This window comes from Scyliorhinus torazame, chromosome 7 (genome assembly GCF_047496885.1).
Source record: "Scyliorhinus torazame isolate Kashiwa2021f chromosome 7, sScyTor2.1, whole genome shotgun sequence".
Classification (NCBI taxonomy): domain Eukaryota; kingdom Metazoa; phylum Chordata; class Chondrichthyes; order Carcharhiniformes; family Scyliorhinidae; genus Scyliorhinus; species Scyliorhinus torazame.
The window spans coordinates 292,157,505-292,179,854 of NC_092713.1; the positions used below are offsets into that span (position 1 = coordinate 292,157,505).

Here is a 22,350-nt window from a genome sequence, read left to right on the forward strand (position 1 = left end):
GGGGGTGGCAGGATGGCACAGTAGTTAGCACTGCTGCCTTACAGCACCAGGGACCCGGGTTCGATTCCAACCTTGGGTCACTGTCACTGTAGAGTTTGCACTTTCTCCCCATGTCTGCGTGGGTGTGCTCCAGTTTCCTCCCACAGTCCAAAGATGTGAAGTTTATGTGAATTGGCCCCTTAGTGTAGAGATGTGCAGGTTAGGTGATGTTACAGGGAAAGGGTAGGGGAGTGGGCACAGGTAGGGTGCTCTTTCAGAGGGTCGGTGCAGACCCGATGGGCTAAATGGCCTCCTTCTCCACTATAGGAATTCTATGATTCTGAAACCTTTTCACCCAGAGGATGGTTGGAATCGGGAACTCACTGCTAAAAAGAGTGGTGGAGGGTGGGGGGGGGGGGGGGCCTTCACAACTTTTACGAAGTATATAGATGAGCACTTGAAATGCCATAGTGTACAAGGCTATGGTGCAAGTGCTGGAAAATGGGATTAAAGTAGATAGTTACTTGATGCTGGCACAAACACGATGGGCCGAAGGGACTCTTTCCATGCTGCATGACAAAGAGAGCTATTAGATGGAGTAGAAAAAGTGTGTGTGTGACAGATGTCAGGTTGACAATACAAATGAAAACCAGACTGAATATGGAAAGTTCAGACAGGAAGTGAAAAAAGACATAAAAGCTGCAAAGAGAGAATAAGAGAGGGGACTGACTGCCAACATAAAAGGGAATCCAAAAGTCTTCTTTAGACATATAAATAGCAAAAAGATGGTAAAAGGATGAGAAGGGCCAATTAATGAGCAAAAAGAGGGGTTACAAGTGGAGACAGAGGGCTTAGCTGTGGTGCTAATTGAGTATTTTAGTCCAAGGAAGAAGATGCTGCTAAAGTCTTGTAAAAGAAGAGGTAGTTCAGGTACTGGATGGACTAAAAAATAATGAAAGGTAGCTATTGGAAATGCAGGCTGCGGGGCGCGCACAATGGCGCAGTATTTAGCACTGCTACCTCACAGAGCCAAGGACCCAGGTCTGATCCCAACTCCGGGTCACTACCCATGTAGAGTTTGCACATTCTCCTCTTGTCTGTGTGGGTCTCACCCCCACACCAGAAAGATGTGCAGGGTAGGTGGATTGGCCATGCTAAATTTCCCCTTTATTGGAAAAATTTAAAAAAAAGAAATGCTGGCTGTGTAGCAGATTGCAAGTCACCAAGATCAGATCATAGGTATATCTGATGATACTGAGAGAAGTAAGGATAGAAATTGCAGGGCACCTATCCATACTGACCCCACTCCTTAGGTACAGGGGTGGAACCAGAGAACTGAAAATAGGACAACTTTATTCAAAAAGGATAAAAGGACAAATACAGCCAGTCAGTTTAATTTCAATGGCAGGAACACTTTTAGAAACGGTAAACTTATCTGTCTCTTCTTGCACTAATCTTGATGTGGATTAGTTAAAGAAAACCAGCATGGATTTGCAAGTCAGAATTTGCGGATGACATAAAACTTGGGAAGTACTGTGAACTGCGAGGAGGATAATGACAGACTTGAAGAGGTCACGGACAGGCTAGTGCAGTGGATGGACAAGTGGCAGGTGCAATTTAGTTCAGAGAATTGTGAGGTAATTTATTTTGGGAGAACAAATGGGGAAAGGCAATATAAAATAAAGGAATCACTAATAAACAGGGTGTAAGAGCAGAGGGTCTTGGGGTGTATGTGGACAGATCAGTGAAGGTTTCAGGGCAGGTTACGAAAGTGGCTCATAAGGCATACAGGATTCTGCACTTTATAAATAGAGGCACAAAATACAAAAGCAAGAAAGTTATGGTGGACCTCTATAAAACTTTAGTTCAGCTTGTACTGATGGGTTCTGCCCAATTCTGGGCGCCACACGTTGGAAAATATATGAAGGCACTGAAGAGTGTGCAGAAAAAATTATTAGAATGGTTCCAGCCATGAGAGAGTTCAGTTATCGATTGGCCCAGCTGGGTTCTGGTAGGGAAGGTGGAAAAGATATTTGATGGCGATGTTCAAAATGATGACGGATCTGGAAGGAGCAGATAGGGAGAATGTGTTCTGGTTGGCAAAAGGGTCATGAACTGGAAGACACAGAATTATGGTGATTGGCAAAAGAAGCAATAGCAACATAAAGAAAGCTTTGTTTACGTGGTTAGGATGTGGATTGCATTGCCTGAGAGTGCAGTGAAGGCAGATTCAATCGTGGCTTTCAAAGGGAAATTGGATACTATCTGAAGAAGAATTTGCAGGGTCATGGGGAAAAGGTTGTGGGGAGGGACGGGATACGCAGAGGTACATAGGACACAGAATTCACAATGCAGAAGGAGGCCATTTGGCCGATCGAGCCTGTACCGACCCTTGGAAAGACCACCCCACTTAAGGCCACACTTCCACCCCATCCCTGTAACCCAGTAACCCCTCCTAACCTTTGTGGACTCCAAGGACAATTTCGCATGGCCAATGCACCTAACCTGCACATCTTTGGACTGTGGGAGGAAACCGGAGCACCCAGAAGAAACCCACGCAGACACGGGGAGAACGTGCAGACTCTGCACAGTGACCCAACCGGGAATCGAACCTGGGACCTTGGAGCTGTGAAGACACAGTGCTAACTACTGTGCTACCATGCCACCCATAGGTAGGATGACCTGAATTGCTCCTACAGAGAGCTGACACAGACATGATGGACTGAATGGCATTCTTCTGTGCTGTAAACATGCTGTGATTCTGGTCGGTATTTATTATTGCCGTTAGAATTCTGCCCATTAGTATTTTATCCTGTTACATTACTGCTAGTCATTAAAACAATGAGTGCAATTTTCTGCTGGGAATTTTAATGATCTGTCTATCCTCTCCGAAGGCATGTTTTGTATTTTTAATGATGTAATAATGAGGAGTGTGCAGTGTAATTATATAAATCCATCTCAGTTGCAAGGCTGTACTGCATCCTTCGAAGATTATCACAGTTATTTGTGTTAAAAGTAGGTGTAATTATCAGTAGTGTAATCAATATTGAGCTTGAAAGTACTGTGTATTGCAGACACATTGGTGTAGGAAAGGGTGAATACACCCCCGCAAGACTTATCCATGTTGCCTTAAATACAACACTATTTTTTGAGGGGTTGAAATTATGACATTTATGTGGGTTTCTCCGCAGAAGCATGTTACAGGTATTAAATGTAACCTTTTCCAAGTTTCCATTTGTTGGGAAGGTGATGTGAACCGGCATCGGTGATAAAACCAGAATCTATTCCTCCTGAATCATGGACCCTGATATCTGGGTTGTGGTTCTGACGTCCCGCTGTTGAGTGGCCCTGAGGAGGACCTGTATCCACCAGGACTTTCTCAAACCTGGACATTGTACTGAGCTGTTTTGTGTGTGTGTGTTGGGAGGGGGGTGGGGACCGGTGCACTAAACAATTTGAAGATAACATGGATATGTCTCCTCCCTCTCGGTTCCCAGGGCACTAAGTTTAGGAGTGGAACGGCAAGGGCAGTCTCCCATTCTGTTGAAAAGACTGTTGAAAAAAAAACTTTTCTCCACATTAGTTGAGGACGCAGAGAATTTTAAGTTCGAGCATCCCTCTTTATTTGAACTGGAAGTGTTTGGACAAGAAGCAATCTGTGTACCATCACACTGTTCAGTATCTTTGGAATTGTGCAGAAGCGCAGAATGCACACACACACAGGACGCATTGATCATCTTGTCAGGTCTATTGTTTCACTTGGGATTCTTTCCATGATTCAAATGAGAGCAGTGGTGTCAGTATCAGATATGGCAGAAATGTTTCTATTCTGCACTGGGAGTGAACAAGCAGATACATTGGAATTCTTAGTCTACATAAACAGGCAAGTACTGACCTGTAAACGGGAAAGCCTCGCTTTCTCGCCTGGTGCTCTGGCCTTGGCCACCCACACCCTAATCCCGACCCACCTCGCCTCTCCCAAAGCCAACATGAAAAATAAACCCTGCGCGGATTTGGCAGCGGATAGTTAAATTCAGCAGTGGTTCAGCTCCTTCCTGCAGATGACGGCCTCAATTTAAATAGCTTAACCCCAACATCAGCAACCATCTGCCTGTTGGAATTTCAGCAACAATAAATCTTCCCATTGCTTGTCCTGCAATTCGGGACTGTGCTGGAGAGCACCGTCTCCAGATCCACACACACCGCTTGGGGATTCAGCTCTGTGACCTTTAAGGATTCTCCCAAAACCCAGGGCTCCCGTGTTCAACACTGAAGCCAGAGAAAGAGAGAGGGGGTAATTTGGAAGGAATGTCACTGTTAATAGTCCTGACCTGGTCCCTGGGACACCAGCCTTGTGTAATTCTGAATCCCACTGCCCCCCCCCCCCAATTCCTGTGTCTCCTGAGTTAACCCTTGCAATGTCATTGATTTCTCCTTACCTTGTACAAACACACTGAACACACAAATGGAATAAATTAGATTGTGCCTCCTTCGCTACTGGATCTCGGTGAAATTTGAGCCATTTTAAACACTGAGTCAAAGGCGAGTTTAGTTAAATGAAAACAGCGATTTCCCCGTAAATAATTTCCGTAAAGCACAGAATACAGAATTTATTAGAAGTTAGGAAACTTTGGAAAAAGTTTGAGAATTGTATACACTGCTCTTTTCCCTATCGAGCTCCGCATGTCCATATATAATTAATTAATAATCTTTATTGCCACAAATAGGCTTACATTAACACTGCAATCAAGTTACTGTGAAAAGCCCCTAGTCGCCACGTTCCGGCACCTGTTCGGGTACACAGAGGGAGAATTCAGAATGTCCAATTCACCTAACAGCACGTCTTTCGGGACTTGTGGGAGGAAACCGGAGCACCCGGAGGAAACCCACGCAGACACAGGAAGGACGTGCAGACTCCGCACAGACAGTGACCCAAGCCGGGAATTGAACCTGAGACCCTGGAGCTGTGAAGCCATAGTGCTAACCACTGTGCTACCGCGCTATAGTGTATTAATATAGCCTGGGGCACACCTGGATACTCGCCAAAATATATTAATCTGTAATAAATGGAGCATCTTTCTGGCGTGTTACAGCCTCACTATTAACTTTTGTGTTAGTTTGAACCTGTTCGATCAGGGTCATTTTTCCTCTTGTTAAGGTGAAGATTAAACTGTCATGTAAAGATGATAAAATCAGATTCGGCGGTAATTGCCAAAAAGAAATGGTCATTTTATTTTTAAGCCCAGGATGCCGGATGGCAGGGGAACAGTGAACAGAGCAGGAAAGTTAAACTAAAAGAGCCGACACGGGAGCGACGGACCGAATGACTTCCTGTCCTGATTCCATCCCTTCTCTTCCCATCTTTCTCACCCCTCCCATCTCCCTCACGTCGACGTATCACAGCAGCCCACCCCCGATTTGGAAGCGAATCATTCGGGGCAGATGTTTAAAAGCCCTCCTGACATCCAGCTGTCTCCGACCCAGAGGATCCACCAATGATGCACGTCTCCTGTCCGTGAGCCCATACAAAATGCAGATAGTACCTTTAAAAAACTGCTGCTCCATGCAGAAATGCTTCAGTGGTTACCCCCAGTTGAAAAAAAATGTCTTATCTTGCAAAGTTCCCAGATTAACATTTCTCCATTTTGTGAAGATGATAAAAGGGAGGATTTTCTTTTAATGCATTGGTTGAATTAAATATAAACACACATTTACAGAAATCTGAATAATGCTCCATGTTAAACCCGCTAACAAAAATCGATTATCAAACATTAGGTTTTTTTTTAAACACAGAGATTTGGTTTAACACCGAGAATGACCCGCGGTTCAGGGGCTCACGGTTACTCTTGCCGCCTGAACGATTCCCAAAACTTCAAAAGAAGTTTAAATTACAAGAGACAGCTTCCGTAAAATGAAAAGACCAAATGAGTGGTCTCACTGTTGCCAGGGGGAGGAGGAGGGGTTCAGTCTCTGCCATTCTTTTGTCCGATCGGTCACAGACGAAACTTCATCTCAGTTACACAAGCACACATCTTTCTCACGTGGACCCCGCCCTGAAACAGACAGGATCACTTTCACTGCTCCGGGGCTCTCTCTGTCTGAACCGTAACAAAGTACAAGCAGAACCCCCCTCTTTCCTGAAACAAACACGCCCCAAATGGGATCAAAATGGATCAACCCCCCTGTTTGGTAGCGGGATCCATTAAGGGTGAAACACGATTAAAAGTGCATTCAGGAAAAAAAAGACCCTTCAACAAACTTCTCAGCCTCCAGGTCTAGATCACCCAGGACACACTAAAATGCTAAAGCCAAGGTCACAGCAAGCGATAAAGAATCTCGCACTCTCACCACAAACAACAAAGGACATCCCTTAGAATCAACCCCTGGAGCAATAACGGGAATAAAACGTCTCAACAGTTAACAGTCTAAACATTGCTAAACAGCATCGCATTGTCAGTCAGTGGGAGTGACAGTAAATTCTCGTTCAGCACCAACAAAAGAGCAGATTGTCAGGAAACGCTCAGCAGCGGATAAAAGGATGCAACCTCAGCATTGCAGTTAGTGATTTATCCCCGATTTGCAGAAGTGCTGTAAAGGAACAGAGCTTTAGATAGCGAACACAAAGCGCAGTCGTACCTCGGAAAGCAGAAGACTTGACCGGCAGTGAGAGAGCACCAGGCTAACTGAGGCACTGGAAGGAGCTGCCTCTTTAGAGCAAGCTCGCAGGAAATGAAGCAATGTCCCTGGTGGGCTGGCTCTCCTCCCTCGCCTCCCCCCCACCCCCCTCTCAGTCTCTCCCTCCCCCTTCGAATTGTTCTGGGTGGAAAATCAAATGCATAGTTTGCTATTGGAATGCACCCTTTGCCACAGACCAGAACAATCTATCCCCTGCTTCCTTCGGGCAGATTTACCTCCCTATTGCCAAAAACAAAATCTGCGTTGTAACATGAAAAACGATTTTTGTTCAACGGATTCCACTTACGCTTGTGTGGTGAATGGTATCAGCGTGTATGGATTTATTAACAACTCATCCGTTTCTTCTGTAATCGGTTCTTTGTGGCTCAGCTGGCTATCTGGCAATGTCTGGATAACAAAAAAAACATCTGGATTTGTTTTATATGCCGGGGTTGGGGGGGGGGGGGGGGGGGAGAATTGTAAACGTGGCAACTGCATATGTACGTGGTCCAAATTTTAAATTTAAAGAGACCCAATGAAGGGAGTGCAGACAATTATCACAGTTCATCTCAGTAGACGTGGCATACAGCTGCACCCTCCATAGACATGCTCCGGCATTGCTCCAGCTGTGGAATTCACAGATTAGCTCCTCAAGAATGTCATGCAAGTGCCATTTGCTTTGTGCATTTCTGGGGGAAAAAGTAGGATTTTCTTTTCACAAACATATGGCTTTCCGTTTAAAATCAAACGTTGGATTATATCCCACATCTAATTATTGTTGGTAACAAAATAGAGTTTGGTTCCAAAATGTGGCTTGAATGTTTCCAGGATCTTTGCTGTGTTGTTTCTGCCTTTGCAGTTGCTCAATAGTTCTAACTCAGTCAGCAGAGTATACTTATTATCCAGGCCATGTTAAAACTGACAAGAGCAAGGGAGCTCTCCCCTCTGTCGCCTGGCTAATATTTACCCCTCAGTTAACATAAAAACTCAGATTGTCTGAACACCATCCCATCGCCGTTTGTGGATGCTTGCTCTGCACAATTTGGTGACTGTATTTTTAAGAATTTACTCAAGGGATGTGGAGGTCGCTGGCTAGGCCAGCATTCTCATTTTCCATCCCGAATTACCCTTGTGAAGGTGGTGATGGGCCACCTTCTTGAACGGCTGCAGTCCATGCACTGCAGGTACACCCACAGTGCTGTTTGGAAGGGAGCTCTGGGATTTTGACCCAGTGACAGTGAAGGAACAGTGATATATTTTAAGCCAGGATGGTGTGTGGCCTCGAGGAGAACTTGAAGGTATTGATTGATTTATTGTCACGTGTACCGAAGTACAGTGAAAAGTATTTTTCTGTGGCCAAGGGAATGTATGCAGTATGTACATAGTCAACAAAAAGAATAATCAACAGAGTACATTGACAAATAGTGATTGGTTACAGTGTGGAACAAAGGCCAAACAAAGCAAATACATGAGCAAGAGCAGCATAGGGCATTGTGTTCCCAGCCATCTGCTGCACTTGTACTTCTGGGTAGTAGAGGTTGCAGATTTGGAAGGTGCTGTCAAAGGAGCCTTAGTGCGTTCCTAAAGTGCATCTCGAAGATGAAATGCACAGCTGCCACTGTTTGTTGTTGGTGAGGGAGTGAATGTTGAAGGCTATGGATGGGGTGCCAATCAACTGAGCTGCTTACCACAGAATCCCTAGCCGCCATCAGACCATAAGTCATAGGGGCAGAATTAGGCCACTTGGCCCATCGGGTCTGCTCCGCGATTCAATCATGGCTGATATTTTTCTCATCCCCATTCTACTGCCTTCTCCCCATAACCCCTGATCCCCTTATTAATCAAGAACCTATCTGTAGTGGGCGGCATGTGGCACAGTGGATAGCACTGGGACTGCGGTGCTGAGGACCTGAGTTCGCAATCCCGGCCCTGGGTCACTGTCCGTGTGGAGTTTGCACATTCTCCCCATGTCTGCGTGGGTTTCGGTTTCTGGTCGATGGTCATGGCCAAGATGTTGAGAGTGGGGGATTCAACAACAGTAATGCCATTGACATCAACAGAAGGTGGTAAGATTCACTTTGTTGGAGATGGTTGTTTTCTGGCACGTGTGGTGTGAGTGTTGCTTGCCACTTATCAGTCTAAGTTTTGATTAGGGGCAGCACAGTGGTTAGCACAGCACCGGGGACCTGGGTTTGATTCCGATCTCGGTTGACTGCCTGTGTGGAGTTTGCACAATCTCCCCGTGTCTCCGTGGGTTTCTGCCAGATGCTCCAGCTTCCTCCCACAGTCCAAAGATGTGCAGGCTAGGTGGATTGGCCATGCTAAATTGCCCCAGAGGGTTGGTGCAGACTCGATGGGCCAAATGGCCTCCTCCAGGTCTTGCTCCATATGAACACTGACTGATCCAGTTTCCGAGGAGTCATAAATGGCCTGAACATTGTCCATCATCAGCAAACATCCCCAATTCTGTCCTTCTGGTGGAAATCATTAACAAATTGGCGAAAAATGATTGGGCCAAGGAGACTATTCTAAGGATCTTGAGCAGTGATGTTCTGGGATAATTGGCCTCCACTAGCGCAATCAGCTTCCAATATTTCCTACATTACAACAGTGACGACACTTTAGAAATACTTAACTGACAGCAAAAGATATTCTCATATGTTGAAAGGTGCTATACATATGTAAATGTTTCTTTATACTCTCACACCCAAGCACCATGTTCATTTAGGATCAGGGTTGGTTCATGTCCAAAATTAGAAATTTGCGTATATGCAGTTCCCACTGCCTGTTTTTGCCCTAAGCACCGATTCTGTTCACATTCAAAGCCTACTTATTGGCATCGTTCTACTCATGTCCTTTTTCAGTTTATACCTTTGCCAAAATTGCAATTTTTACTCATTGCTCATTGTTCTAAGGAACATCCTTAGAACAGAGGAAGCCAAGGAGTGACATAAGTGAGGTGTACAAAATAATGAGGGGTTTAAGTAGAGTAAACAGGAGAAACTTGTTTCCCCTAGCTGAGCGTTCAATTACCAGGGGCATAGGTTTAAGGTGATTGGTAGCAAGGTTAGAGGGGTCATGAGGAAAAATATTTTCACCCAGAGGCTGAGCATTTGGAATTCACTCGTGATTGTGGTTGAAATGCTCAACTCATTTAAAGGTACCTGGACCTGCATCTGAAGTGCTGTAACCTGCAAGGTGTGGTGGTATGTATTAGGGGTATTACGGTACCCAGTGATGCCGAGAGGCTATTGGTGGACAGACACTGGGTCCTGATTGGATCTGCCGTCTACTGGCTCCACCCAGTAAGGTGGAGTATAAGAACCCGGGTTCTCCCAGCAGCCGCATTCTGTAACCGAGCTGCTGGGGAACAAGTCTGCGTAATAAAGCCAGTGATTGACTTCATCTCTTCTCGCCTCGTGATTGATTGATTGTGCTACACAAGTCTATAGACAGGGTGCTGGAAGTGGGATGAAAATGAGCAGCTAGTTTCTTTTTTCTCTCTTTTGACCAGCACAGACATGATGGACTGAATGGCCTCTTTCAGCACCATAACATCAGTATGGTTCTATGGAACAAAGTAGGACATTCAGCTGCTCGAGTCAGTTCCACCATTCAGCTTTATCATGGCGGATGTGTACCTCAAATTAGTCACTTTGATTTGTTCCGTAACCCTCAATATGCATACCTAACAAAATATTCAATAGTTTGAAACTTTTGATTGACCCAGCACCCATACCCAGATTTCCACCACAATTTGTGAGAATAAATACTTATTGCTTTCACTGCCAAACTTATAGTGGATTCGGAATCTTCTGTACACTTTAGACAACATGCCTTCCAGCACTTTAATACACCATACTTACTCTCATCTCCTGTTGCACCCTGGTATCATTTTCCTACTCCAAATAGGAGTAGGAAAGGTGGAGGTGGCATAGTGGTATTGTCGCTAGACTAACAATCCAGAGACCCAGGATAATGATCTGGGGACCCGAGTTCGAATCCCACCATCGCAGGTGATGGAATTTAAATTCAACAAAATATCTGGAATTAAAAGTCTAAGGATGACCATGAAACCATTGTCGATTGTTGGAAAAACCTATCTGGTTCACTAATGTCCTTCAGGGAAGGAAATCTGCCGTCCTTACCTAGTTTGGCCTATATGAGACTCCAGACCCACAACGTTGTGGTTGACTCTTAACTGCCCCTCAAAGGCAATTAGGGATGGGCACAGCCTTGAATGAATTTTTAAAAATCTACTTCTGATGTACCACACCATTTCTAATGTAAAATCTCTGAAATTACTTTCTATCCTCAGATTCACCATGATAGCCTCTGTGCTCTGACATCCCATGAACTGCTCTCCAATCCTTGATAGACACCTTCTGTCTCTCGGTCCTGTGATTCATTATATCCTTTTCTATATATTGTTACAATTCTTTGTATCCTATGAAAAATATATATATTTTTTTAATGTTTTTATTCTCCATTTTCACATTTTCCTTCAAAATTTACACCCCACCCACAAACAGTAAACGGTAACAAATACAAAATCAATCCCCTGAACAATACCAACGATCGACTTCCGGTGGCGCCCTCGAGGAAGCAGGTCGCAGGTCGGATCGCTCCCGCCCACGATGGGCAAACGGACCTTTTCCAAAGGACTTTTCCAGGACCTGCCGACCTGAATTGGTGGAGGGGACGATAGGGAAGAGGCTTTCCCCCCGGGGTATGGACAGCTGGACCAGAAGTGGTCGAGTGGAGCGGCAAAGATCGAAGCGGGAGCAGCTGGGACCCCAGACCGGGCAGCGAAGCATGGCAGATGGCAGGGACCAGGGAGCGGAGGCTCACTGGCCAAGAGAGCAACAGATGGAGTTCTTCAGGAATTGCTTCGCCGAACTGAAGAAGGACACGCTGGACCCGATGAGAGCGGTAATGGACCGAATGGTCGAGACACAGGCGGTCCAATAGAAGACGCTCAGGGAGGTTGAGGTGAAGCTCTCCAGCCAGGCGGACACGGTAACGGAGCTGGAGCACGAGGGGAGGAGCTGAACTCCCGCCAGAGGAGGTTGCAGAAGCAGCTTGAAGAGCTGGGGAACAGAGCCAGGAGGCAGAACTTGAGGATATTTGGCCTCCCCGTGGGCTGTGAGGGATCGGATGTGGGTGCATACGTGATGGGTATGCTCGAGGCGCTGATGGGACTGGAGGCCTTCCCTCGACCCCTGGAGTTGGATGGGGCGCATAGAGCCCCCGCAAGGAAGCCCAGGATGGGCAACCAACCGAGGGCCTTGGTGATCCGCTTTCACCGGCTTGCTGACAGGGAACGTGTGCCGCGATGGGCCAAGGCGGAGAGGAGCAGCAGATGGGAGAACTGCGAGGTGCGCATCTACCAGGACTTGGGAACGGAGCTGGCCAAGAGGCGTGCAGGATTCATCAAAAAGGAGGTGAGGTTTGGAATGCTGTATCCTGCGAAGCTTTGGGTTACTTTTGAGGAACTCCATTACTACTTCGAGACACCAGAACAGGTTTGGGCTTTCAGTAAAGATAAGAAGCTGGACTTGAACTAACGGGCACTTAGTTTTTTCATTGCTGTACAGTGGCGGCGGTCTGTTAACCTAACTTACTCTGACTAGGAGTGGACTTTTATTAAAAGAAGAAGCTGGACTTGAACTAAAGGACTCTGGGCTCTCAGAGCTTTTGTGTGGCGGCAGTTTGTTAAATTATCCTGTCCTGTAATGTTTTATCCAAGATTGTTTTCAGCCAGGACAGAGAGCGGGGGCTGGAGGGCGCACTGCTTAGGGTGTTTTGGGGAGATTGCAATGAGCAACAAGGGGAAGTGCCTTAGTAACATGTTTATTCTTTCCCACTGTTCGTTTTCACTATGTTAAGGCTCTTTGCATAGGGCCTTTTTTTCTCTCTGTAAATGTTACAAATGTGTTTTAAATTAAAAATTTCAAACCCCCCCCCCCAAAAAAAAACCAAGACCAACGATCCCATCCTCCCACCACCCCAAACAACTGCCCACCTGTCAATATAGGCATCCAATAAAACAAACCCTCCCACGGTGGCAACAAAAACACAAAGGAGAAAAAGAAAAAGGAGCCCGGGACCACCCATAGTCACCATTGACCTATAGAGTCCACTCCCCCATCCCCCCCTACACTCAACACCCTCCAACCTCTGAAGGAGTACCGTACATGATACCCAAGAGTTGTACCCCCCCCCCAATCTCCAACTCCTCCCGTCCACTGCCTCTTGTAAAACTCCTCCCCCCAACCTCGGTTCCTTCCCCCCAACCTTCCACCCCGGCTAGACCACTCGGACCCTGTTCTGCCAGGCTCCGATGGCCGCAGCCCCTCCCCCCACCTCACTCCCGTTCACTGGCCGGCTTAAACCGGCCAGCGTGGAGGCTCCCGCCCGGGTCCCTTACCCCCTTGCCCGGCCCTAGGAAAGCCCAGAAATCCCCTTTTAGCACACAAACCCCGCATATCCACCTACACCCCAAAGAACCCTCATTTCGAGTGAAAGTCCCATCACTTCCCTTGTCGAAATATATACAACACTGGCTCCTTTAGCACATACTCCCGCACGCAGTGAAACAAAAAAGAAGAAAATACAGTCATGAGGTTACATCGGCACATGGCCATTCCTCAATTTCTCAGTTCTGCCACAGTCCTTCTGCCTTTGCAAACTCCTCCGTTGCTTCCGCCGTTCCAAAATAAAAGTCCCTGAGCTTGTAAGTCACCCTCAGCTTCGCTGGATATACAATGCCGCACCGCACCTTGCTAATGAACAGTGCCCTCTTCACCCGGTTGAAGGCAGCCCGCCTCCTCGCCAGCTCCACCGTAAAGTCCTGGTATACACGTATACCAGCTCCAGCCCACTGCACCACCCGCTTCTGCTTGGCCCAGCTCAGGACCTGCTCCTTCACACTGTACCTCTGGAAGCAGAGTCACTACCATTGGCGGCTCACTCGCCTTTGGTACAGGCCTCCACGACCGATGAGCCCGATCCAGTTCATATCGGGAGGGATCTTCCCCCTCCCCCAATAGTTTTGCCAGCATCGCGGCAAAATACTCAGTCGGCCTCGGTCCTTCAACTCCTTCGGGCAGCCCCACAATCCTCAAATTCTGTCGCCTGGATCTGTTTTCCAGGTCTTCCATTTTTCCTTGCAGATCCTTGTTAATGTCCATCACCTTCCGCATCTCCTTCCCCATCGAGGCAAGTTGATCACCGTGCTGCAATAACGTCTCCTCCACTTCCTTCAGCGCCTCCCCTTGCTCTCGCACCTCCGCCACTGTGCTCGCCACCTCCGTCCTCACCGGGGAAATCGCCTCCTCCACCAGCACACTCAAAACCTCTCTCATCTCCTTCCTCGTTGTCTCCATGTATTTTGTAAACTGCCTTTCGAATTCCGCAGCCATCACCGTAGTTATTTCTTCAGCCGTAAGCAATGTGGCCTCCCCTGGTGCTCCAGCCTCCATTTTCCTTGGTGACCTTTCCACTCTCCGACGGACTTTCAGCTGTTTTCCTTACGGACGTTCTTTTGCTCACCCTCGACATTTTTCTTCACTGTGCCTTCACTCTGCCGCCTCTGTGCCTTCTCCCTGCTTTTGCCGCCTCCCTGGACCCTGGGACCGGGCTTAAAGCCCCGAAAATGCCGTTCCAGAATGGGAGCCCTCCATTGTGCGGCCGCCTCCCGCCCGCCGTCACCGGAAGTGTGAAATATATTAATTTGATTCTATACTTTTGTCAGAAGCCTCATCTTGTGCTATTTTCGATTTTGAATCTCATTTTGAGGTCCATGTTGAATTGTAAAGAGTGGCTGCCATAAATTCAATCACAATGCTACAAAAAAAGGCCTGTCCTGTTATATTAGAGCTCAGTTGGCTGAACAGCTGATCCGTGATGCAGAGCGATGGAAACAGCGTGGGTTCAATTCTGGTACCGGCTGAGGTTATCCGCGAAGGCCCCGCCTTCTCAACCTTGCCTCTCATTTGGGGTGTGGTGACCCTCAGGTTAAACCACCACCAGTCAGCTCTCAAAGGGGAGAGCAGCCTGTGGTTCTCTGGGACTGTGGCGACATTTCAACAACAAGTATTAAGCATTAAAGTCTTTCACAGGAGTATTTTAACATTAAGATAGGGTGAAGGCATCACTGGACAGGTCTGTGATTCCATTTTGTTATCCTACAGCATTTTGCTTATGTCTCTGACCACCTCTTTGTAACCTTTTGTGTTGCTCTGTTCATTGATTCATTTTTCATTCTTTGCATGCTGTCTGCATTCCTTCCTATATGCTTGTATGCTTATGTATTCTGTAGCTCTGTGCATCTTGGAATGTGAAAATGTACCTAATGCGTAAGGATAAATATATCTGGATTACTTGGGAAAAACTTATCAAAGAAAATAATAGTATTGCCTAGTAAGCAGTGTCAGTTTCAAAACTGACAAAGAAATAAGTTAAATTTCATGGCTCGAAGCAGATAATGGTTTAAAAGAATTATTTGAATCAGGTTTGCGAGACGTAATGGTGAAACCAGGGCTAATGCATGGTTGTCAACCTTCTTGTGTCAGTATCTTATTTGCACAACCGTTGTCATGTTGTGTGAACGAGACAGTCCTGTGGCACACGCAAGCACTTTCTTTATATTATTTCACGAAGGCATCTTAAGATGAAACATGTCCTACCTTCATCGAACTGGCAAGAGTAACTGGCATGATTTGTGAACTGATAACACAAGCGATGAATGCCTGAGCTCTCTCAATACTGGGACAAGCATCCCACAGTGAAATGTTAGGACACATAGACCAAAATCTCCTGTTCTCTGCTGAGTTGATTGACCTCTACTGGGCAGTGGTCAGGATCTGGCAATTGACCTCATTGCTCCTTGGGTGAGGACATATCATCCAATGTTGCTCCTTCGGATTCATATTTAGTGACATTTTCTGGGGAAGTACTTGTCATATTGACTGAGAAACGGATCAGATTTGATGGGTACGCTATCAAGGTCACATGAAGGATGATAATTTGGTCATGGTGCCTGGCGATAGTTCATGAGAATATGAGATTGTACCCGAGCATGAGTCAGAACATTCCGGAGAGGAGAGGGAGGGGAAAAGAGGAATTGCAACTTATCTTATTGTTGCAAGATCTCTGATCGAGTCTTAGGATTATCGTCGCTGTGAGTTCTTTCAACCCTCTAATATTTAAAGACTGAACCAGATTCCTATTTCTGGCCAAGGCACAGAGGACATTGAACATTATTGGATTCACATCTCATGCAATGCTCAGGAAAACATTTGTAATTGTAAAATCTTTGTAAGGACACAGTAACTGAATTACTCAATTCTGCTGATTGATAGAGGATACTTTTAAGGGGGAATTTGAGGAAGCACAAGGCCACAGACACTAATATGGGCAAGGAATGGACAGAGTAACTCCCACTGAGCACTTGGGATTTCATACACCATCTCATCCATTCAACAGCATGAACACAAAGTGAAGTCATGATGTGGACATCGAAACAAACCTGTTGGACTTTAACCTGGTGTTGTAAAACTTCGTACAAAGTGAAGTGAATAGGTGTAAAGCCTGATGTATATGGTAGGGCAACGGAATTGCTAACATTTGTAAATTTTGTGTTGACTGTTATTCTCATGTGGAAACATTTTTAAAACTAAGTTTTAGTGTACCCAATTATTTTTCTCCAATTAAGGGGCAATTTAGCATGTCCAATCCACCTACCAATCCATTTATGAGGGGCATAGACAGAGTGGATGGTCAGAGGCTTTTCCCCAGGGTAGAGTGGTCAATTACTAGGGGGCATAGGTTTAAGGTGCGAGGGGCAAGGTTTAGAAGAGATGTACGAGGCACGTTTTTTACATAGAGGGTAGTGGGTGCCTGGAACTCGCTGCCGGAGGAGGTGGTGGAAGCAGGGACGATAGTGACATTTAAGGGGCATCTTGACAAATACATGAATAGGATGGGAATAGAGGGATACGGACCCAGGAAATGCAGAAGATTTTAGTTTAGTTGGGCAACATGGGCGGCACAGGCTTGGAGGGCCGAAGGGCCTGTTCCAGTGCTGTACTTTTCTTTGTTCTTTGTTCTACCCTGCACATCTTTAGGTTGTAGGGGTGAGACCCACACAGACATGGGGAGAATGTGCAAACTCCAGACGAACAGTGACCCCGGGGCCGGGATCGAACCCAGGTCCTCCGCACTGTAAGGCAGCAGTGCTAACCACTGTGCCACTGTGCCACCCTCTCATTTGGAAAGATAAGCCTTTGCTTCATCTCAAACTGCAATGCTTCATGAGATCTGGCTTCACAAATCTCCTAGCGATTTAAAAATGAGTAGCATACAATAATTAATGAACGTTATCAAAGGAAGCAGTCAATTTTAACATACTATGAGTGTTTGTTCCTTGGGGATAATACACAATTCGCACTACTTGTCAGTAATATCCTCTAATTTACTCTGAAAATGATAGGGTAGAGCACCCTCCAGGTGTGATAATTGATGGTCGCAATATAGAGGGATCAATGTAACAAGGTAAGAATGGTAATGACTGATGGCGAACCACTTGTGTATTTCATAATTAAAAGTCACAGAACTCAAACTTTAAGTTTGTCTGCTAAGTACTTTTTTCTTTTGGTTCTTTATCCGTTTCTTTCTCTTTCACCTTTCTTTGTTCCTGCTTTGTCTAGCGGCCTTTGTTGGGTGCACATCAACAAATGATGTGCCACTTCCACATCAACGGTGCCTGTATGGGCCTGGGAATCACCCTGGCACAGCACCCACTACACAATAGCAAATTATTATCCAATTGGCTGGCAGTGCAGAGCACTGGCAACTCAGAATTCACTTTATTTGGGATCTTGTAGCTAATCCAATGCTAACCTTTTGCAATCTTCTCTTGCTAGCACTGTTAGCATCACTGCACATCTCCTTCAGGTCAAAGTCACTGCTGAGCACCCTCCGCCAGATGAGATCCTTCATTGCATATCCTCCTTTAAATTGGACCTCACAACCACCCATAATCAGGGGTAATGAATTATTTTGTCATATCGTCTTCAACTTAGAATCAACCAATCCACATTAGTATTTATCATCCGAATATATGCATTCCTCCACTCAGAAACCCGCCTCCCATCCATTGACTCTATCTCCACCTCCCGCTGCCTTGGGAAAGCGGGCAGCATAATCAAAGACCCCTCCCATCCGGATTACTCACTCTTCCAACTTCTTCCATCGGGCAAGAGATACAAAAGTCTGAGAACACGCACGAACAGATTCAAAAATAGCTTCTTCCCCACTGTTGCCAGACTCCTAAACGACCCTCATATGGACTGATCTGATTAATACTACACTCCTGTATACTTCACCCGATGCCTATGTCTATGTATTTACATTGTGTACCTTGTGGTGCCCTATTACGTAGTTTAATGTACTAAATGATCTGTTTGAACTGCATGCAGAAAAATACTTTTCACGTACCACGGTACATGTGACAATAAACAAATCCAGTCCAATCCAATTGCAATAACTTTCTCTTTTGCTCGGAGGTCAAGACTAACACAATGTACTCTTTTCAATTCAAGAATTCAAAAGAACACAAAAACATCTGTCTTATATTGGGAATTCCTCACAGCCTCATTTATATTCTCCTCCAACTGAGAATTCAAGAGAGACCATTACATCCTCATCAATTCAATGTGGAACTCACAACCTTCTAGTTTGGATGCGAGTACTACAAATGCACAAAGCTGTTTTTTTTCATCCAATAATTGGAAACAGCAATTTGCACTTCTTGACAAACTATAATGTAAATCTTACTGAGTACAAATTAGTTTGTATCAAAGAAAATCTGGCTACTGATTTTCTTTTTTTACATATGGTCTATATCACATACATCTGAGGCCTACCCGTCAAACATATATGTGACACTTTAATCCAGTTGTGCCCTTTCATCAGGGAGAGAAAATATGAAGGATGAACAGATTAGAACAAAACCATGGACTGTATTTTCATAGTCCTCATCCACAGCACGGTAGCACAGTGGTTAGCACTGTTGCTTTACAGCGCCAGGGACTCGGGTTCGATTCCCGGCTTGGGTCACTGTCTGTGCGGAGTCGGCATGTTCTCCCTGTGTTTGCGTGGGTTTCCTCCGAGGGCTCGGGTTTCCTCCCACAAGTCCTGAAAAAATGCTCCCTCATTGTACCCAAACAGGCACCGTAGAATGGCGGCTAGGGGCTTTTCACAGTAACTCAGTTGTGGTGTTAATGTAAGCCTACTTGTGACACTAATAAAAATTATTATTATCAGATGGATGCAGGGTCAAAAAATGAGACAGCCAAAGGTCCCACCTCTGTTCCCATACAATGCCACTTTTGCAAGGACATTGGAGGTCACGGGTCCCAGAAACCACCTACCTACTCCTATTAAAGCGGCAAGTGACAACGTCAGTTAAGTTTTCTTCATTTTCTTGGAATCAGCCAAACCTTTGAAGCTGTCGTGTTTTACAACAGCTGCATGAAAGCATGAACCATGGGTTGAAGGTGGGAAGGTAACTAAATTGGTTTTTCATTTATACAGTTCATTATAAATTGCTGTAGCATGATTCTGTCTGTGTTCAGTAAGGTGAGATGTGACAGTGCTGTGATTGCAAGATGTTACTACCCATTAAACAATGCATTTGCCAGATTGTTACTTCTGTCAAGTAAAAGGTCAACATTGTAGATGTGAAAGTCTTCGGATGAGTTTAACAATAATAAACTCATGGAAAAAAATGTAGAGTGCACTTCACAATGTTGACAGGTTCTGCAAATATGGTAACAAAGCATAAATGTAATCTTTTCCATTGTTTTTACGTATTCAGTCGAGACATCTACCAAGATAGCAGTTCTGATGTCAGCTTGTTTACCCGGGGGGGGGTTTATGGGTTCTTAGCTGCAATCCATAATGTGTTTACACATCCTAATCTGTTTAAACATAACTCATTTTGATAATGCAACTGCTTTTAAGAGATTAGTTGAATAAACTCGGTTTGTTCTCACTGGAACGACGGAGGTTGAGGGGCGACCTGATAGAGGTCTACAAAATTATGAGGGGCATAGACAGAATGGATAGTCAGAGGCTTTTCCCCAGGGTAGAGGGGTCAATTACTAGGGGGCATAGGTTTAAGGTGCGAGGGGCAAGGTTTAGAGGAGATGTACGAGGCAAGTTTTTTACACAGAGGGTAGTGGGTGCCTGGAACTCGCTGCCTGAGGAGGTGGTGGAAGCAGGGACGATAGTGACATTTAAGGGGCATCTTGACAAATACATGAATAGGATGGGAATAGAGGGATACGGACCCAGGAAGTGTAGAGGATTGTAGTTTAGTCGGGCAGCATGGTCGGCACGGGCTTGGAGGGCCGAAGGGCCTTTTCCAGTGCTGTACTTTTCTTTGTTCTTTGTTCTTTCTATTTGTGTACTCAGGGTGTTTGATGGACCCCTGGCTGCAATCCAACTACTTAATCTTTTCACAAATGCTTCACATTGTTTGTACAACTGTTTTGAAGAGTCTGTTCTTTTATTAAGGAAGTTCCACAGACTATTTAATAGTGCCCAACTGCTATAATATGGCTGTGAGTTCAATTCATAAAATGGATAGTGAGTGAGAGGGCGGAAGGGAGTAAAGGTGAAGAAGCAAGGGTAAGTATACAAATATACAAATTATGAGCAGGAGTAGGGGGGGGGGGAGAGTATGAGGATGCCCGGACAAGGGAATGAGGGGGTAATGGTTAGGGGGTGAGGGTAAAGAACTGAGGAGTGCAAGGGTGTGGAGCTGAGGGTAGAGGGTTGAGGGGTAAGGGAGTGAGGATGAGATGTGGGGATTAATGTGGTAAGAAGGTTCAAGTATACATAGATGAGTTGTTAATTGCCCCAGAAGCACTCAGTTGAGCTTTTACGGGAACAGAGATGGTCCTTTCCATCTGACCATCTAGCCTTGTCCTGCCTCCATTCCCACCTCCAAGCCACTTAGGTCTGGATCCCTGGAAGACCCTGCTTGCCAGCATTCATAGGATGGAGGAGGGATTGCGATGGCAGAATTCACACTTTCCCGATTCCCACATTGGACATTAAAATCTGGCCCAATGTGCTGAACACTGATGGTTCACTTAGTTAGTCCTGATTATGGCTCAACAATAGTTATGATGAAAGTTACTTCCTAATTTTACAGAGAACCTTTCTGAATTGTGGTACTCCCAAAAGCCACATACACATCAACAAGCTGTAAGAGTGGTGATTCAAGTGTAGATTAACATATTGCAGGAGACAACTTCAACTGAATTTAGGGTGAACTGAACTGGGTTTAGGCGCTCAAATGTTGAAAGGTCATTATCGCCTGAGTGAATAAAGGTAACTTTTAGTTTTCTGTTGCCTTGTTTAAAAATACAATGACTATATTTAACCAAGCGCAGTGGAAGATTGCTTTCCTTCCAAATCGTTTTCAGATGTTTATGACTAAAGTTACTAAAATAATCTCATCAGTATTCATAGAACATGAGAAACCCACTATTCTATTTCTTCTTACAGCATTGCATCACACATTACAATATATTTATAAATCTCACATTTGTTGTCTTTTTAATATGAGAAGGAGGAACAGATTATGCTCTCACTAACCCCATTATTATCCTCAATGCTCTTCTATCGTAGGCTGGTATTTGTGATACTTATGACCAGATCTTGTGATCCTTTTTCACTGTGCAATAGATTTCCCACTTAACAGATGAAAGGAAATCTAATCGTCTGACCAATATTCTTCCTTGTCTCCGCCATTCATTATGATCATGACTGATCATCCAAGTCAATAGCCTAAACCTGCTTTCCCATATATCCTTGGACGCCTTTGCGCTAAGTGCTATATCTAACTGCTTCTTGAAACCATACAATGTTTTGGACTCAACTACTTCCTAAGGTAATGAATTCCACCCACTCTCTGGGTGAAGAAATTTCTCCTCATCTCTGTCCTAAATGGTCTACCCCATATCCTCAGACTGTGACACCTGGGGCTGGATTCTCCGCCCCCCCGCCGGGTCGGAGAATCGCCGGGGGCTGGCGTGAATTCCGCCCCCGCCGGTTGCCGAATTCTCTGGCACCGGATATTCGGCGGGGGTGGGAATCACGCCGCGCCGGTTGGCGGGCCCCCCCCCCCCGGCGATTCTCCGGCCCGCGATGGGCCGAAGTCCTGCTGCTGGAATGCCTGTCCCGCCGGCGAGAATCAAACCACCTCTCTTACCGGCGGGACAAGGTGGCGCGGGCGGGCTCCGGGGTACTGTGGGGGGCGCGGGGCTATCTGGCCCTGGGGGGTGCCCCCACGGTGGCCTGGCCCGCGATCGGGGCCCACCGATCCGTGGGCGGGCCTGTGCCATGGGGGCACTCTTTTCCTTCCGCCTTTGCCATGGTCTCCACTATGGCAGAGGCGGAAGAGACCGCTTCCACTGCGCATGCGCGGGGATGCCGTGAGCGGCCGCTGACGCCCCCGCGCATGCGCCACACGGCAAAGTCATTTCCGCGCCAGCTGGGGGGGGCACCAAAAGCCTTTCCCGCCAGCTGGCGGGGCGGACATCAGTCCGGCGCGGGCCTAGCCCCTCAAGGTGAGGGCTCGGCCCCTCAAGATGCGGAGAATTCCGCACCTTTGGGGCG

At 46.1% G+C, this 22,350-nt stretch overlaps 1 protein-coding gene across 1 annotated transcript in view; it reads right to left on the reverse strand.

Moving 5' to 3' along the window:
- The window catches only part of sparc (secreted protein, acidic, cysteine-rich (osteonectin)), a 52,336-nt gene extending 34,678 nt beyond the window's left edge, over positions 1 to 17,658 (reverse strand). Inside the window, exons 1-2 of the mRNA XM_072512934.1 lie at positions 17,560 to 17,658; positions 6,962 to 7,062 (exon numbers count right to left, since the gene is read on the reverse strand). Of these exons, the coding sequence (XP_072369035.1) occupies positions 6,962 to 7,062; positions 17,560 to 17,658 (200 nt within the window). The remainder of the gene's footprint in view (positions 1 to 6,961; positions 7,063 to 17,559) is intronic.
- Positions 17,659 to 22,350: the final 4,692 nt, after the last annotated feature.